We start from the raw sequence: 19,359 nt of genomic DNA, 5'->3' as shown, positions 1-19,359 counted from the left end.
TATTCTAGCATCCCCCTGATGTGAATGTTGGTATGCTTAAATTTGTCCCAGAGGGTCCTTATATTATCTTCAACTTTGGATTATTTTTTCTTTTTGCTGTTTTGATTGGATGCTTTTGCTTCCATATATTCCAAGTCACTGATTTAATTCTTCATTTACTCTACTGTTGATTCCCTGTAATTATTCTTCATTTCAGTTAGTTTATTTTTCATTTCTGACTGGTTCTTTTTTATGATGTGGAAGTTCTAAGTTTCTTGAACATCCTTATAAACAGTGATTTGAACTCTGCATCAAGTAGATTGCTAGTCTCCATTTTGTTTAATTCTTTTTCTGGAGTTTTGTTCTGTTCTTTCACACGGCACATATTTCTTTGTCTCCTTTTGATGGCTTCCCTGTGTGTGTTTCTATGTATTAGGTAGAACTGCTACATCATCCAGGCTTGGTAGATTGGCCTAATGCAGTAGATGTTCAGTAAGGTCCAGCCTCCCCAATCAAACCCATGACTCCAAGCTGGACACTCAGGTGTGCCCCCCTCATGGGGACAGTGTACACCCTCCTTTTGTTGCTGAGCCTTGATTGCTATTGGCACATTATTGGGAGAGGTTTGCCCCCAGGCCAATCAGCTGCAAGGACTGGCTGTGACCAATGACCCCTGACCTCTGACTACCATGGAGGGTTAGCTGTTCAGGGGCTCACCTTACAGAGCAGGACTTATTTCAGCAAGGCTTTGATGTCCACTGAGTTTGTCCCTTGAGTGTGTTGATTGTGGAGGTGATTAGATGGTAGTGATGCAGTGTAGTCTGAAGCTATCCATTGGGTGCACTGGTTCTGAGGCTTCCCAGGAGTTGCAAGCCAAGGTTAGCTGTCACCTATGTTCTGCTCATGGCCAACTGGCATGAGCTACAAAGCAATCTGCAGATAGCTGCTACTTATGCTGGGCTTGGAGGTGCCCGGGTGAGGCCAAGCTGCAAACCAAGGCTGACTAGTGCTGGGCCTGGGGTCATTTAGTGAGAGGTATGGGCCCACTGAGGCCAGATACTACTTATTTGAGAGATTTTAGGAAAATCTGAAGAATGAGCCAAGACAGGCCAGGTGTATGGAAAAGCCACTTAAAACAGCTTGGGTTGGCCAGAAGGTTTGGTGGGGCAAGGCCTCAGGGATCACTAGGGCAGGGCAAATAGTGTTAGCTAGGTTGATAAAGTTTCAGATATGGCACCAACCTGCTGGTTCTGTAGGGGGAGGGCTCATCAAAGGAAAAATGGCCTCTGCCAGCACTTCAGTCTGGGAGAAAACTGCTCCTCCAGCTCTCACCTGATACTGGACAATTCAGTTCCTTCCTGCAATTCTCTGGTGCTTTTCTATCTACTGCCTTTGTGTTGGAGTTTGGAGGAAGTGAGTCAGAATTAGTTTTTGTGTGGGCCCTTTAAGGGGAACTATTTGGTACACCATCAGCCCTCCATCTCCCTCAGCCTCAATCCCTGGCTGTTTTTATAGCCAGAGTTATGGGGACTTCTCTTCCTGGCACTAGAACCTTGGGTTGGGGGACCTGGTATGGGACTGGGACCCCTCCTCTTCAGGGGAACTTACATAGCTGTGAAATCCCTTCCAATTTTAATCCACCACATGTGGGTGTGGGACCAGACCCTTCCGTGTCTCCACCCCTTCTACTAGTCTTGATGTAGCTCCTTCTTTAATTCCGTAGTTTTGAACTTCCATTCAGCCATATTCCAAGCAATTCTGAATAATGACTGTTCTGTCATTTAGTTTTAATATTGATGTGGCTGTGGGAGGGAGCAAGTACCACATTTACCTATGCCACCACCTTGACTGTCAGTCTTGCAGTTTTTTTTATGCATTTGAAATTAAGGAGGGGACTAAGGAAGATTTGGAAAGCATTTTTGAGGATAACACAATTAATTACGATACAGGTAGAAATTCTAAAAGTTCTATAATGTTAGTCTGAGCAAATTCATACATAGTGTGATTTTTTTTATTATATAGCAGCCTGCTATGATTAGAGGATGCTGTCTTTGGAAATGAAGATAAGGCAGACAGTGTATTTGGGAATGTCAAGACTATGTCACCAGGCCCCGGATGGGTAGCTCAGTTGGTTAGAGTGTGGTACTGATATGCTAAGGTTGTATGTTTGATCCCTGGTCAGGGCACATACAAACACCAGCCAATGAATGCGTAAATAAGCAGAACAACAAATTGATATCTCTCTTTCTCTCTAAAAATAAAAATGTTATTGAAAGGATATTGATGATACTCATCAGTACCATGTCCTTTCCTCTTTTCCCTTCTCTACCAAAACTCCTTCACAGTTGATAATTCTAATTCTGCTGCTGCCCAACCCAGCAGCAGAAATGAGAGACATTGATGGATGTGGCAGTGGTTGAGGAGTTACATAAAGAATTTCAAAGGCATACACATTTGGTACTTAATGATTCATTTTTCCTCAAGTAGTATTTCGCAGAGAACTTTAGTTTCTTCCACAAATTCTTTGATTGTCAAACTAATAATATCAAGGTCCTTGATAGGTGTCTGCATGAGTGAACTTTTTAAATGAGTAAGCTACATGCGTTTTCCATAATTCTTCAACAAAATTTATGCCTATTTTTATTGTATAATATAATATGTTTATGTTCCCATTTGATTTTAAATTCAGAGAAATACATCAGTCAGGGAATCAGAGTTGACAACTTAGCTGATTATTTGAATTAACTAATATGACATCAATGAAATTTCTCCACATAACATAACTAGTCACGCTGTCAAATATCTTAAAGTAAGTAATAAATATTATTTATTAGATTAGAGCTAAATATATTCTATAATTTATATAATATTTTTAAATTGTAATATGTTTATATGAAATAAAAATATATACTATTTTTAATGTATAATTTTCTTTCCTTTTGGCAGAAATTTTATCTTTACAGGAAGGATGGTTTATTTATTTGTTAAATTTATATGGGTACATATTTTTCAAATTAATTCAGCCACAAGTGAAAAATTCAGATTCAACAGAAATACATAAAATTAAATATTAGTACACTGAAATAAATACAACACAAATTTCAAGGAATCTATCTTTTGAACCATAACCACTCTGTCAGAAGACTGAGATTCTGTCTAATGAAAGTGGGCAGGGAATTTTACCAATTACAGTGACCGAGTAGATTTCTGTTCTCTGCAAACCAACGTTCTCTGCCAACCGTAATTAGTAGTCACATTGATTTAGTGTGTCCTACAACTGAATTAGTCAAGGAAGAACTTACAGACACTCAACTACTTCAGGCTTTATAGACTTTGGTTAATACCTTAAAACACAGCAAATGGAACAAGAGAACCATTTACTGCCTACCTAATTATGGTAGGGAAAATTCTAAAGATGCATGCCCTCCCTCAAAATTCCCATTCCCAGGTTATTCAATCAAACACTAATCTAGGTACTTCTGTGAAAGAACTTTGTATATGTAATTAACATTATTAATGAAATACCTTAAAATAGGAAGGTTATACTGAATAGTTCAAGTGGCCCCAATGCAATCACATAATTCCTTAGGACCTTATATATACAAGAACCTGTCATTTACAAATAGAGATAGTTTTATTTTCTGTTTCCATTCTGAAAAATGTTTAGGAGAAACATTTTCAATCTTTTATATTAGTTATGATGCTAGCTGAGGGCTTTTGGTAGATGCCATTTATCAGGTAAGCATATTCCCTTCTGTTACTATTATGTTGAGTTTTTTTTTATTATGAGAGGGTGTTAGACTTTATCAAGTGTGTTTTCTGTAGCTATCAAGATGATCATGAGGTTTTTGGCCTTTTCTTTATCAAGTTAGTGATTGTTTTTCATATGTTGAACCAACTTTGCACTCTCTGTATAAATCCTTGCTTTTCATCACATTGACAATTTCATGCCAGTCCCTCTGGCTTGCAGAGTTTCTGTTGAGAAATCAGCTAACAGTTTTATAGGAGATCCCTTGTAGGTAACTAACTGCTTTTTTCTTATTGCTTTTACCATTCTCTCTTTGTATTTAACCTTTTGTATTTTAATTATGATGTGTTTTGGTATGGCCCTCTTTGGGTTCACCTTGCTTGGGACTCTCTATACCTACTGGATTTGTGTCTCTATTTTCTTTGCCAGGATAGGGAAGATTTTCATAATTATTACTTCAAATAGGTTTTAATCCTCTGTGCTCTCTTCTCCTTCTGAATGTTAGTACACTTGGTGTCCCAGTGACTTCTTAAATTATCCTCATTTATTTAGATAGCTTTTTCCTTTTTGCTGTTTTGACTGAGAATTTTCTGCTACCTTATCTTTCAAATTGCTGGTCTAGTCCTCTGTTTCATTTAATCTACTCAATTCCCTCTAATGTAGCAGTCGCCAACCGGTGGTCCGTGGACCACTAGTGGTTTGTGAGTTTCAAAAGGTTGGCGACTGCTGGTTTAAGGAAACCTTAAGGAAACCTTTGGAGCAGCGGTTGCCAACCAGTAGTCCGTGGACCACTGGCAGTCGTGAGGTTTGAAAGGTTGGTGACCGCTGCTCTAATGTATTCTTTATTTCAGTTTTTCTATTCTTTATTTCTGACTGGTTCTTTTTATGGCTTGTCTGTTTTTATGCTGGTGAAATTGTCACTAAGTTCCCTGAGCATCCTTATAATTGTTTTGTTGTTGTTCTCATTGGAGGATATTTTTTCATTAATTCTTATAGAGAGTGAAAGGGTGCATATATGTTTATAAGTCTTATAGTTTCTTGATGGGTTGATTCTGTTTTCATTATAAATGTCCATTTTTTCTTTTTTTTTTGTGGGGGGAATACTTTCAGATTCAAGAAATTAATGATTTCAGGTCCCATGTCTTCTTTAGACAATATTCAAAGAGTACATTCATCTTTGGGACAGTCCCTCTGTCCTAAGGAGATCCTGGGAAAGGATCTGGGGTGTTTATCTAAGGCGTCCCTTGAGATAAACTTTAACCGTGCAGGTGTGGGACATTCAAGTAGTTGTTAGCGAAGATACTACTCTACACAAAGCAGGACCAGAGGGCAGGCTTAGGACCAACAAAGACCAGAGGCTTTAATTTAAATTTTAAGCGTACGCAAAATAATTTAATCAATTGCCAGAGGAATTATACCACATGAAACATATGCAGTTGCAAATTACACAGCATTATATTACAATTCCTGGTGCTGCGGGTACAGGCTTAAGTGGGATCCCAGTGGTGCTGTCCTTGGGGGTCCGGCAGTTAGGCTGGTCTGGTCCTGATGCAGGGGGCCGGCGTTCCTCACCCGAGAGCTCGGTCGCCTCTCAATCAGGTGTTACTGACTGTTCTTCTGTTGTCTGGCAGAGAGAGGAGCGTGGAGCAGCGTCCCTTGCTGGACTGGCAAGAGGACGGGCATTTGTGGCTGTCTCGACAGACGAGCACTTTGACTGGTCTGGACCCCAGTTTTAAAGCCTGTACCCCACTTGCAGCCACCCAGGTGACCACAATCAAACCCAGGACACATGTTAATTTCAAACAGGGCAAGGGGCTACATGTGGTTATCTAGGGAGAGTACATTACTCACTTAGGTGGTTATCTTGACAAGTCACTCTGAGTTGTTTACTGAAGTTCAAATTCTTATCTATGAGGTATACACGCTTCAGGGCAGTGGGGAATCACACTTTAAGTTTCAAGGAAAGTTAATTTAAACATTTTAAAACCTTCTTAACATATATATTTTTAAGGCATTTTTAAAGCATTTTTAAACATTTCTATGTATTACTATGACACCCTCCTTTTCACCTTCTTAAAAAGAGGTTTGTCATTAGTCAAAACCAGTTCAGCAGATTAACTGGCTACAACCTCCACACACTGTTGTATTTCAGTAGATTCTGACCCCGAATATTCTGGACAGAGCTTTTTAGATCAGAGGCCAAATGACACATGAACTGCAACTTCCAGTACTAGAGTCCATTTGTGTATCAGTCTCTCAAAAATAAAATTCCAGGCACCACCATCTGAGATACAACACAATAAAGGTAGCCCAGGAAAGCGTGGTAGGCAGATCTGGCCCTCATATGATGCTACTCAGACCCAGAAGTTGTCCTGGGAGCTGAGCTCTGGTGCCTTTTGCATGTTGACCAACTCATCTCAGAAAGAATGGTCTAGACCAGCGGTCGCCAACCTATGGTCCACGGGCCAGTTAGTCCGTGAGGTCCAAAAGGTTGGTGACCACTGGTCTAGACGGTCATCCTGGCCCTGCAGCCCCCACCTCAGCCAGCCATGCCACCCATGAATACATTAAGAGTCATTTTATGAAAGGTGATTATATGTTCAGTCACCTTCTTGACCTTTTAAACACCCATGGCATCATAAATTCCACACCTAAAGTGGACAGGAGTATCATCTCTAATGACATGGACTCCAGATAGACCGGCATTTGATTTCTGTGGTTGTGAAAGTATTAAAAGTGTTTTTTCTACAAAGCATTTAAAACCAAAGTAGCCAACAATGAATAGACAGTTTGCAGAGATAAATTAAAGTCTGAACGATCAGTGCAGGTATTTTCCCGTTTCTTTTTATATGTTTCCTCCTGACCTCCCAGTACTGGCTCTAACCCAAGGTCTGGCCTACCATGGCAAGCTGCTGTCAGATCTTATGGACATGCCTTTCCAAGCGCCATATGGTTTTAGAAAACTGGAGACTTTGCCAAGATATCTGTGAGAGGATAAGGGCCAGGAGAACAAGTACTGGCCCGAATTTCACTCCAAACATCCTTGTAGGAGACCTCAGCTCCAAGTGGGCTGCACAACCAGGGAGATGAGCTGGGAGCCAGAGAGAGGTGGCAGCTAAAGTGGCAATGCTTAGCCTCTTCCTTTGGGCAGAAGGGCAGGAGGGCCCTCCTCACCCAGGCCTGAGGAGGACTTCGTGCTCTCGGTTAGTGAGGACGATCCAGCTTGGTCCGCTGAGAGTTCTTCCAGGAGGGGCAGAGACAGCTCGGAGGAGGGCACAGACGAGTAGAGTCGTAGATGCTCAAGTCCCGCGGCCTTCCCGGCGTGCAGGACAGGGGTGCCCACGGCCTCGTTGGGGCCCAGCGGCTGCCCCTCAGGCGACCCGGGGACGGCACCTCAGCCTTGAGGTCACTTTCGAGCCCCGGTTTGTACATGACGTCATTCAGCACCAGGCCGGAGTTGAACTGGCTCCCGGCAGTGGAGCCGGGGAGGCTGCGCGGGCATGAACTGCTTCTCCAGCCAGTCCGGCTCCTCGTGGACGAACTGCCGCATGTTGCAGATGGTCACGTACAGGGACCAGTCTGCCTTGCTCCGGAAGTAGTTCTTCGGCTGGCGTGTCCGGGCTGCGGGAGGCCGTGGTCTCGCGGGAGGCCGTGGTCTCGCGAGAGTGCGGGTGGGAGCAGAGCTGGGGCAGGCGGTCCACGAGCTTGTACTTGGTGCTCAGGTCCGGGACGCCAGGAACATCGTCCTCGCAGGAAGAGTCCAAGTAGACGGCAGTGAACTTGCTGAGCGCCGCCGAGGAGCTCTGCTTGGCCTGGCGGAGCTTTTTGGCGATGGCGGACACGGCCACCAGGAAGAGCTCCCCTTTCTGAGCTGCGGCCTCCGCTTTGGTGCTTGTAGTTCTTCTTGCCCACGAAGCACTTCATGCCTTTGGAACAGACCACGATGAGGACCTGGGACTCGTGGATCTTCTGGAGGACCCATTCTCTCTGCCCTTCTCGGCAGAGGCTGAATCTTCCCACCGGTCCAGAGCCACCTCACAGCCACAGAGGTCCTGAAGGGAGTAGGCAGAGCACTGGTCGACCTTCATGCGATTCTGGCCGTCTTTACTGCAATAGCAGAAGAAGACCTTCGGCCGCGCCAGAGCCTCTCTCTGGTGCAGGTGTAGGTGTAATGCTGTGGTGTAGGTGGAGGACCCAGAACTCTCTTCATCTAAATGCGAATAAGTGTTTTCTTGTGGCTTCTTTCCGCACAGCACAGTGAGGAGTGTTGCGAATGCGGATATGACAACCAGCGGCACAGTGATGGCAACAGCTCTGATGGGCCCAGCCCGCGGGGAATGCACTGGCTTTAGGGCACAATGCATCACTTTTCTTGTGGTCTTAGTGTCATCAACCAGCTCAATGATATAATCCCCTGGAGATACATCTTGAAGGAGGCAGCTGGTTGTCTCTGTATTTTGCTCCTGTTTATAGGTCTTTTCTCTTGAAGGGTCCCTCATGCTTGAGCTTGTAATGGAGGTAGAGGAAGCGGAAGGCAAAGGTGTGTGGCTGTATATCCGAACCGTACCGGGTGCTATTCAGGTTCCGAGGCTTCCAGAAGGGTTTGCAGGCCAGGTTGTCCGGCTGTAACAAGTCACAGGCTCGGGTTCTGAAAAATAAAGGGGGATAATTGCTTTTGTTTTTAATGGAAGGAAAAGGGACAATCTTTACAAAGAAATCCATCTCAAACTTCATATTCAGGAAAGGCTGAGATTCCATTCCAGTTCTTTTGAAGCTACTGTTGAGCTGCTTTGGGTCCTTTAGAATCAGTTGTTGGAATTGTCTCTCCTCTGACTTCAGCTCCTCCCGTACTACCCGAAATCCTTTTAGGAATTCGATGCCAAGGGCCCCTGGGGCCCAAAGAATGGTGACTGCCACTTGGTCGTGACAGGCGAACTGACTGATGGTGATGTTCATCAGCAATCACATGCTTCCCCACAGGATTCAAGTATGTGGTACAGTCTGATTTGGTAAGTAGGGAACCAAGGTTGGAACTCAGGCCTACGTCAGAGACGACCCAAGGCCCCTGGGCCAATCTGGAACAGATTCACTTGGCCCATTCTGTGTTTTGTTATATCTGAAGGTGATGTTGTGCAGCCCCACTGCTTCTGCTAGCCGGCCCCAGTCCTCTCCAGCCACAGGTGTCTGTGCCCCAAGCTCTGTTGGAGCTCCCCCCCCCCCCCCCCCACTCCCTCATGGCCAGCTGCGAGTCATTTAGACAGGCATTGACAGGGAAGAAGACAGAGGCGAGCTGCAGCCAGGGGGCCATGGCTGTGCACTCGCCCATTCTGGCTGGCCATAGTCTGTGCCTTAGCAACCCCCGCAAGCCAGCCCAGAGTGGCCGGTGGCACCAGGGGCAGCGGTGGCAGAGTGTGCCATACCATAAGTGTCCTTTATTTCTAAAACAATTTTTTTTTGTGTTAAAATGTCCCCACCCTCCCCCTGGAATTCTAGCTCTCCTTTTTGTTATTATTATTTTTTTGTATGTTATGTTTTTATCTTTACTACAAGATTTCTATAAGAGACACACCTTATGAGTGGGTCATACTTTTATGTAACACTAGAGGCCTGTGCACGGGTAGGGTTCCTAGGGGCCTCCCTTCCCCCCTACCACCACTGACCATGGCAGGCTGGCCAGGGGGAGGGGGCCTGTCTCCTGGTCGAACTCCTGGTCGAAGGGACAATTTGCATATTGGGCTTTTATTATATAGGATGCCAACCTTAAAGTTTTGATTGGATACTTTATCCATTTACATATCACAATTAGAGATAAGATAGGGTTCACACTTGCCACCTGATATTTGTTTTTACTTTTTCTTTTTTAATCCTCACTGGAGGATAAGTTTTGTATTTATTTTTTTCTTTTTATTACAGAGAAGAAGGGAAAGAGAAAGAAAGAAACATCAATATGAGAGAGAAACATCAATCAGTTGCCTCCTGTAGGAGCCCCCACTGGGGATCGAGCCTGCAACTTAGGTATGTGGCCTGACGGGGAATCAAACCTGCAACCTTTTGGGCTATAGGCTGATGCTCCAACCATTTGAGCCAACCAGCCAGGGCCTATCTTTTTTTGATTGTGCTACATAGATATTTTATACTGTGTCATAGTGATTCACTTTTCCACCTATCTGTTTTTGAACAAGTTTTTAGTAGCTGCCTGGGGAATAAAACAATCTAGATTGGATTAATACCAATTTAATTGCAATAGTTTATGAAAGCATTTGTCCAACCTAGCTCCATTTTTCACACCTTTATGCTGTTACTGCCACAGATTACATCTTTACATATTGAGTATTCCTCAATACTGAATTATAATTTTGATTTTTAGAAATCATAATGACTAATTACTATAATAATGATTAGTTATTGATATTTATAATTTCACTTTATTGACATTCTCTATATAAATAGAGAGAAGGAGTTTATATCTAAGACAATTATTTCCTCTCTATTATCTGAACTAAGGCATATTTCTGTCATAAATGAACACACCTTTTCCTTTCTAAAAGTTTGACATTTTAACCTTTTCTTCAGGTCTTGGACCTTGTCATGGTGATCCATTCCTGTAGCCTGATATTTTGGAAAATGTTCTTAAGAACTGATATTATTTCACTGCTAAAATACTCAATGTGTTTGTTCCTTTGAGCCAGTTTATTACTCTGTAGCATGCAATAGGATTTATGTTTCTTCTGCTCACAATCATACCCATTAATCACTTAGAACTTGGGAAATGGAGGAAACACAAGACTGCCTGTTAATAGTTGAAGAAAGCAAGACTGAAAATTTTACCTTCTCTTTCCTGAGCATCAAAGTTGGTGGAATTCACTGCCAAAGTTATTGGATTTAGTCTCAAGACTTGATTCATGTTTTTTGTTGCTTATGTTTTATATACTCTCCTGTTTTGGTCGTCAATCTTGGTTATGTTGGAATTTACTCCAACACCTACTCAGTAAATAAGAAAAAATAATTTTGAAAGCCCTTTGACATTAACATTTATAATTATAAATGAAATCATGCTGTTTATGTTCTTTGTAATCTTAATAATTATCACTTTGTCACAACTTTATTTTAAGCATGCTTTGAAGATATACTATGCACTTGCTTTTAGGGAGGTAGGCTTAAAATAGGAATTTATGAATCATATAAACAAACAAGTGAATATATTAGAGATTAATAGTAAATACATGATGATTATGATGATGATATATGTGTGATTTGATTTACTATGTTCCTTCAAGGAGTAAGAGAGGTGTGTGGAGAGAACATTGGTTACATTTTTTGTTGTTGTTGTCAGCTTCACAAGTCTCTTCTTGATGTTTAGAGCCAGTAGTAGGAGGGGTGTCAGGTGAGGGAATGGGCATGTGGGAAAAGGTTATGCTGCCAAGGATCTGCTTTCTTTTATAATCATAGATTTGATGACTAAGTCTTATGGAAAGCAAGAAATTCTATACGAAAACTGTAGAGAATAAGGTAAAATTACAAGTGCATTTAAAAATATGTCTGTTATTATCACCAAGTTGAAATTAAAGGTAGAAAACAAGAAATTGCTATTGGATGCATTTTGAACACTTTTTTTTTTGCCCATGGAAGGAAAGCTTATTATCAATACAAATGTTAAAGGACCTCAAGCTCTTTCTGAATTTAAAACTTTACTTTGCATGATAACCTAAAGATTAACCTTTACTTAATTTCTGACAAAATACAGAATTTACAGTGTCATAGCACATAAAAAATGTCATAGTTTATATTTATAAAATACCCTACTTATTTAAATAATTGATTATTTTATTGCAAATGCTACTCTTAATACTTATTAGCATAATGTGGCAAATCTGATTTTTGACCAAACTTTAAAAAAATAAACATGATTAATTTAAGTAATTTTCTTAAAAAATGAAAGCAATTTGCCTGTATATTTATGAATGTTTGTTTTTAGTAGCTGAATATTTATAAACAGTAATTTAGGGCCTGTTGAATACTATTGTCATTTGCATTGCTAATAATATTATTTAAACTTAAAACAATATTTTAATGTGGCTCTTTAGGCTTATTTAATTAATCACTTGCTTAACATTTGCTTTACTTGCTGAATATGAAGTAGGAACAAACTGATAGTCCACTTGTATCACTATGATAACATCATCTAAATTATGTTTATACTAGAGGCCTGGTGCACAGAATTCATGGACAGGGGTCGGGGTGTGTGTGTCCCTAAGCCTGGCCAGCACCCTCTCCAATCCAGGACCCCTCGGGGGATGTCCGACTCAAAATCCGGGACCGCTGGCTCCTAACTGCGCACCAGCCTGCCTGCCTGATCGCCCCTAACCACCTCTGCCTACCTGCCTGATCCCCTTAAATGCTCTCCCCTGCCAGCCTGATTCCCCCTAACTACTCTCCCCTGCTGGCCTGATCCCCCTAATTGCTCTCCCCTGCTGGCCTGATCCTGTAACTGCTCTCCCCTGCTGGCCTGATCCCCCTAATTGCTCTCCCCTGCCCGTCTGAACCTTCTAACTGCTCTTCCCTGCCATCCTGATCACCCCTAACTGCCTCTGCCTTGGCTCCGCCACCATGGCTTTGTCCAGAAGGACATTCAGAAGGTCGTCTGGAAGATATCCAGTCTAATTAGCATATTACCTTTTTATTAGATACATAATAACTAGAGGCCTGATGCACGAAATTCATGTAAGAATAGGCCTTCCTCCCCCGCTGCTGCCGGCACCAGCTTCCCTCTGGCACCCTGGACCCAGGCTTCCCTCTGGCTGCCAGCTGGCCTGATCCCCCTAATTGCTCTCCCCTGCTGGCCTGATCCTGTAACTGCTCTCCCCTGCTGGCCTGATCCTGTAACTGCTCTCCCCTGCTGGCCTGATCCCCCTAATTGCTCTCCCCTGCCCGTCTGAACCTTCTAACTGCTCTTCCCTGCCATCCTGATCACCCCTAACTGCCTCTGCCTTGGCTCCGCCACCATGGCTTTGTCCAGAAGGACATTCAGAAGGTCGTCTGGAAGATATCCAGTCTAATTAGCATATTACCTTTTTATTAGATACATAATAACTAGAGGCCTGATGCACGAAATTCATGTAAGAATAGGCCTTCCTCCCCCGCTGCTGCCGGCACCAGCTTCCCTCTGGCACCCTGGACCCAGGCTTCCCTCTGGCTGCTGGCTGGCACTTGGGACCCGGGCTTCCCTGGCTGCCCAAGCTTCATCCAGAAGGTTGTCCAGAAGGACGTCCGGTCTAATTAGCATATTGTGCTTTTATTATTATAGATAGAAGATTTCAGGGAGTACATTCTGTTATTGCTGGAATTTCAATTATGCATCAGACTATATCTATAAGTAATCATTAATGTCATTGCTTTCTGCTTAATTAGAGTACAATTTTGGAATAGGTCTAGGGAACAAGAGATATTTAAGGTTTCATAATGTTACTATTGATTACTAATGATGTGACAATTAAATTTGATTTCCAACTTAGCTTTAAAATACCACTAAGTAACTAGGGTACAAATATCATCATAATCATCATCAACATCATTTTTTCATTCTTTTTGACAAATAGTGGCACACCAAATAGAGAAGCAGAAAATAATGGTTCCCAGATTATATACTACAATCTTGTCAAGTATTCCAGGAAATCTATGAAAGTCCAGAGAATGTTATTATTTATGTATTTATGTATTTACTAGAGGCCTAGTGCATGAAAATTCATGCACTGGAGGGGAGGTCCCTCAGCCCAGCCTGCCCCCTCTCACAGTCTGGGAGCCCTCAGGGGCAGGAGGCGATCCGGTGATCAGGGGGAGGCGATGCCCCCATCACACCTCTGCTGCTGCCACTGCCAGCAGCACAAGCCTCGGCCGGCCCTGGTTACTTGAGCCTCGGGTGGCCCTGGGTGGCTGGGCAGCCACCATCCGAGGCTTGCCTGTGCCTTGGCCTGGCCCTGGGTGGCTGGGCAGCTGATATCCAAGACTTGCCTGTGCCTCGGGCCGGCTCTGGGGGGCTGGGGGGCTGAGGGGCCTGGGGGACTCCGGAGGTAGGCATGTGGTAAGGCTAGGCCCCGATGGTGCTGAGGGGACTGGGCGCCGCCAATTTGTGGCTGTGGGTACTGCCATCTTTGAGGGCATGGCAGTCGATTAGCATATTCCCTCCTTATTGGCTGTGGGCGCTGCCATCTTTGAGGGCAGGACAGTCAATTAGCATATTCCCTCCTTATTGTCTGTGGATGCCGCCATCTTTGTGGTGGTGTGAAGGTCAATTAGCATATTCCCTCTTTATTAGATAGGATTTTTATTTATCTTTACCCAAGAATACTTTTTTCATTTTCTCTTTTTAAAGAGTGAGTGGAAGGGAGAGGTAGAGACAGAGAGAGAAAAACATTGATGTGAGAGAGACATATCAATTGGTTGCCTCTTGCAAACACCCCAACTGGCAACCGAGGCATGTGCCCTTGATTGGATTCAAACTTATGACCCTTCATCCCATGGACCGACACTCTAACCACTAGCTAGGACTACATTTATTTTATAGGCTTTTAAACAGTAGCTGGCACAGCCTGTACTGCAGCATACAAGAGAGTATCAGGGCTCAGTATTGTTTTCCATAATCCTGGAAAAAGCTGGGACTATTTGATCCAATCCTTTCTGGAGAAAATCACAGCAAACAATGATCTCTTTTGAATTCCTCATTGAATTGCTTATTTTGGAGGGCAGTCCTAACATAATGTTTTCTCTGGATACCATCTTTGCAGAATTATAACTTTCTACGTTATATAAGCTAAATTGGGTTGTGGACTGCAGCCCATAATAGTGCTATAGGGAATATAATCTCAATTAGTTATTTCAATGGGTAATATAATGAAGTAAAAATACCAGTCAGATCATTTGCAAAAGCAAATAATATAGTTAAATGTTTAATTCTTTGAGCAAAAGTATATTGATCTAATGTGGATATAAGCCTGAATTACTGCATGGTGTATTAACTAAGTTTACCAGTGATTACCCTAAATCTAAATGCTGACTCTTGTTTCTAATAGCCCACTTTCTCTCACTGGTCTCCAAAGCGGACTCCCCTTCAAACTTAAGAAGCCGAGTTTTTCTTCCGATGAATAACCTGCATGCTTGTCAGGTATTTGAAAGCACACAGCACTTTAAAACATTTTACATTTGGGAACTTCTTTATTATAATTGTTTGAATATTAATTATTTTTTCACAGATTACATTTTATTACTTCTCTAGCCATATGAGTGGCAAATTAACAGCTGGCCTTCAAACTACGTGTGGGGGTCCTGTTCAACCTTTATGGCAAAACATAGCGGGGCCCCAAAATCAGTGGGAGAGAAAGACCATCAGAATTCAGTGCTCCCAGAAATTTCAGGTATGTTTGTTATATTTTCTAGCTATTTTAAAAGAAATATGATAAGATGCAATTTTTTAAAAGAACTTCCTTTAAAAATATGTTTTTATTGATTTTTAGAGAGTACTAGGTGAATTAAAAGTGGGATGTGAGTAACTGTCCCATTTGGCATAGGACTGAGGAATTTGCAAGGAGTTTTAAGAGTTGAGACCAAATAGTTCCAGAAAATTGGGTTGGGCAGTCACCCCAAAAGACACTTAAAAAAGGTTTTATGTTTATGTATCAAAACTGAAGTTGATAAATATTAGATATATTGATATATCAGTAAAATATAACCTTCTAATTTTCTTCTTAAATTCTTGAATCCCCCTCATTTTTTTTTTTATTTCTCTCACTATTCCAATGTCCTATTTCTTTTCATTTATTCTTAAGGCCCACTTTCCTTTCAGATTTTTCTCATGCTTTTGAGAGAACAGGGTTATGTTGGGCAATGAGGAAATAGACTGTTTAATTAAATGCTAATTCCAAATGCTGCTGAAATGAAATAATTGTCATATTCATTTCATGGTTAAACTCAAATTATTCAATAGTCTTTATTTTCCAAAATAGTTTTGAGAAATAAAGTCAAAGCAAATCATTAAAATTTAAACTTATTTATACAACCTAATAAAACTTATGTATGGTGGAAATTATAATCTAATGATTATTACAAGGGTTCTTGGAAAAGTATTGCATATTTTAACATTTGGGACAGCCAAGCAAAATTTTTCCAGTTAAAAGAGGATCTTAAAGCATTTTATTCTGAATTAATTTTCTTTTTAAACCTGATTTGTGAGCTAATATAGCCCAAATGGGTTTCCTTTATCATCTTTATTAAGATAGTATAATATAGTCAATTTTATAATTTTGTTAAAGAGTGCAAAATCATTTGATATGTGATGAATTTAGCATTTGCTTAAATATAGGACTTGAACTGGTTTTAATTTTAAGTTCAGCTATTTTGAATGGCAAAGAGGAAAGACAGGAGAATGAGCAGGGTCACTATTATAAAAATTAAATTATAAGATATAAGAATGGCATATTTATTTTAATTGAGCTGTCATTAAATCACAGTAGTTTGGAATTTTCAGACTTTTGTAAACTAAATGTGTATTCGAAGAAATTAAAAGAAAAACACTTAGTAGATGGTTAAATGACACCTGGACAGATAAAACTTAAATGGAATTATATGGTAAGAAACACAGTTCTGTCATTTTGAGCCTTTGCACTCAATTTAAATGATATATCAGTGTGTGTTGGGAGGTTATCTTAAGCCATTAGGCATTTAAGTTCTCCTATGAATGATTGATTTATTTGTTTAACAAAGACTTATTTGGGGCACTAAGGATGCTGTAGGTGGGATTCAGGGAATGTTCCTAGCTCCATGTTAATGGGAAAAGAGTTCTTCCCCAGCTCTATTGAGATAGAATTGACATGTGAAATTATGTACAATTAAGGGTACAAAGTGATGATTTGATGCAGGTATATATTGTGAAATGATTATCAAAATAAAGCTAGTTAACCCACCCATCACGTCACATAATTATAGGTTGTTTTTATTGTTGTGTGGTGAAAACATTTAATTTACTCTCTTGCCCTAGCTAGTGTGGCTCAGTTGGTTGGGCCCTGTCCCATGCACCCAAGGGTTTCCATTTTAATTCTTGGTCAGGGCATTTGCCCAAGTTGCAGACTTAATCCCCAGTAGGGGGTGTGCAAAAGTCAGACAATTGATATTTTGCTCTCACATCATTGTTTCTCTCTCTCTCCTTCTCTCTTCCTCTTTGTTTAAAAATCAATTAAAAATCTTTTAAAAATAAAAAAATCTACTCTTTTACCAACTTTCAAGTACATATTATAGTATTATTAGCTATATTCACCATGCTGCATGTTAGATACCCAGAACTTATTCATCTTACAATTGGAAGTTAGTATCCTTTGACTAACATTTTCCTCACACCACAGCCCCTGGCAACTACCATTCTGCTCTTTTTAAAAGTTATTATTATTTTTAATTGAATTTATTGGAGTGACATTAGTTCACAAAACCATACAGGTTTTAAGTGTACAACTCAATAAAACATCATCTATACATTGCATTGTGCATCCATTGCCCAAAGCAAAGTCTCTTTCCATCCCCATTTCTCTACTCTTTGTTTTTTATGAGTTTGGATTGTTTCGATTATACGTATAAGTGAGATTATATAATATTTGTCTTCCTTCTTCTGACTTATTTCACTTAGCATAATACCATCTAGATCCATCTATGTTGTCATAAATGGTAGGATTTCCTTTTTTTAGGAATTATTTCTTTGTATGAATACACCACATTTTCTTTATTCATTTATCCATCCACAGATACTTGAGTTGTTTCCATGTCCTAGCGATTATGAGTAATGCTGCAGATATGGTAGTATAGCTATCTCTTTGAGACAGTTATTTCATTTCCATTGAATATATACCCAGAAGTGGGATTCCTGGATCATATGGTAGTTCTATTTTTAATTTTTTTAAGAACCTCTATACTGTTTTCCATGGTGGCTGGACCAATTTACATTCCCACCAACAGTGCATAAAGGTTTCCGTTTCTCCACATCCTTACCATTCTAACATGTGTGAAGTATATATCATTTTGGTTTTGATTGCATTCTTCTAATAATCAGTGATGCTGAGCACCTTTTCATGTTAGCAATTTGTACAAATGTTTACTCAGGTGCTCTGCCCATATTGTTTATTTTCTATTGAATTTTTTGAGTTCCTTACATATATTGGATATTAACCTCTTACTGGTATATTGTCATGTGTTCCTGGATTTGGTGTGTGGAATGAGAATCCAGACACCAATAATGTATCTAATTTGTTGTGGATCTTGAGGTGCTAGAGATTTCTAGTTTATTTCTTACACTTCTCTTCTTACTCCCTTATGTCTCCTTGTCTTTTCTCAGTAACAACAAAAGCAATAATATGGAGCCAAGAGTGCTTTTGAGGGGATTGAGTCTCATTGACTAGATGCTGCAGGATGAACCTGCTGAAGTCCTTCTGTCTGCATGCTTGTATAAACTTTAATGACTGACATGGGAATCTTGTTTATATATAAATTTTATCAGTGTTTACACATCTTTTCCATCTTTCTAACAGAGTGGATGGTAAAAAAGTCGAACTATTTTCTTATGTCAAACGGTCTCTCCTTAGGTCAGGCTTTTTACTGGTAGAGCAACTCATTCAGATGTTGGGCAGAGCTGGAACCTGTTGGTTTTGTAGGTTAGACCTTTTAAAATAGCCTCCTTGTCTTTCTCATCTGTCCATTCCCAAAAGGCACATTGTGTGGGTTGATGATTAAATATGTGTAGTAGCTAAATATAAAACTTAAAATTCCTAAATTTATCATCTCCAGTGCAGTTCAGCTGTAGCTGAGGCAGCAGGGTTATTCATTTGAATGCTTTAAAATGCAGCAGTGGCTTCATCCAAAGCAGACGCATGTGCAGTGTATTAATTTGTTTCCCCAAATACTTTGTTGCTGATATAGAAACAGTGCTCCTACCTTACAGGCTTTGTAAAAATTAGGAAATAATATGACTCTGTTGGGACCTTTGGCTACATCAATCTTTCAGGTTGCAGGTATGCCTTAGTTCTCTCCTGTCAGCAAGTGAGCAGATGTTCATTTGCTTCTGTTTGGCTGGGCCACAGAGATGTGCTGTGCTTGTAATACTGCCTGTCACCATCCAGTAGCTCATTCCTGAAAAGCTATAGTGAGAGGCTTATTGGAGGGCATTTGTAATCAGTATCTCCAGACAGTGTCTGCTGCCTCATCAATTTACAAGCCTCTGAGAATTATTCTGTTTTTCACAATTTCCTCTCCATGCTGCCTTCTGGTAATTTTAAAGCCATCCGTGCTTCCTTTAGAAATATATAAATAGGAGAATTTAGACCCACCTGGACCTTGGCTCAGCATTAGTTTCTAAGAAACCCTCTGGACTGTGAGGGCTTTATCACCTTCATTTGTAAAGTCCTGGGTCCATCCCTTAAGAAAATTGAAGCATGCTAATTTTTGAGAAAATACTGCTACATAAACAAAGAGTGGTGTTTATGCATTTAGTCAACAAAGACGGCTGAGTTTCAGTAAGTCATGAAGATGTTTAAGGAATAATAACAACCACCAATTTATTGAGCACTTACTATGTGTAAAGTCTGCATTTAGTCCTTTGTGTA

The 19,359-nt window shown here is 40.8% G+C and overlaps 1 protein-coding gene and 1 pseudogene across 2 annotated transcripts in view; one reads left to right on the top strand and one right to left on the bottom strand.

Moving 5' to 3' along the window:
- The window catches only part of MALRD1 (MAM and LDL receptor class A domain containing 1), a gene marked incomplete at both ends in the record, with an annotated part of 625,033 nt that overhangs the window by 26,606 nt on the left and 579,068 nt on the right, over nucleotides 1-19,359 (top strand). The window contains 2 exons of the mRNA XM_079776420.1: nucleotides 14,794-14,885; nucleotides 14,974-15,135. Coding sequence (XP_079632546.1) covers nucleotides 14,794-14,885; nucleotides 14,974-15,135 — 254 coding nt within the window. The remainder of the gene's footprint in view (nucleotides 1-14,793; nucleotides 14,886-14,973; nucleotides 15,136-19,359) is intronic.
- On the bottom strand, nucleotides 6,858-9,035 carry LOC307102120 (interleukin-17 receptor D-like; annotated as a pseudogene). Its single transcript has 2 exons — nucleotides 8,818-9,035; nucleotides 6,858-8,728 (listed from the first exon to the last, which is right to left on the bottom strand). The product of its transcript is annotated as an interleukin-17 receptor D-like (transcript).

Source organism: Cnephaeus nilssonii (assembly GCF_951640355.1).
Source record: "Cnephaeus nilssonii genome assembly, chromosome: 1".
Lineage (NCBI taxonomy): Eukaryota > Metazoa > Chordata > Mammalia > Chiroptera > Vespertilionidae > Cnephaeus > Cnephaeus nilssonii.
This window is presented reverse-complemented; position numbering and strand designations above follow the sequence as displayed.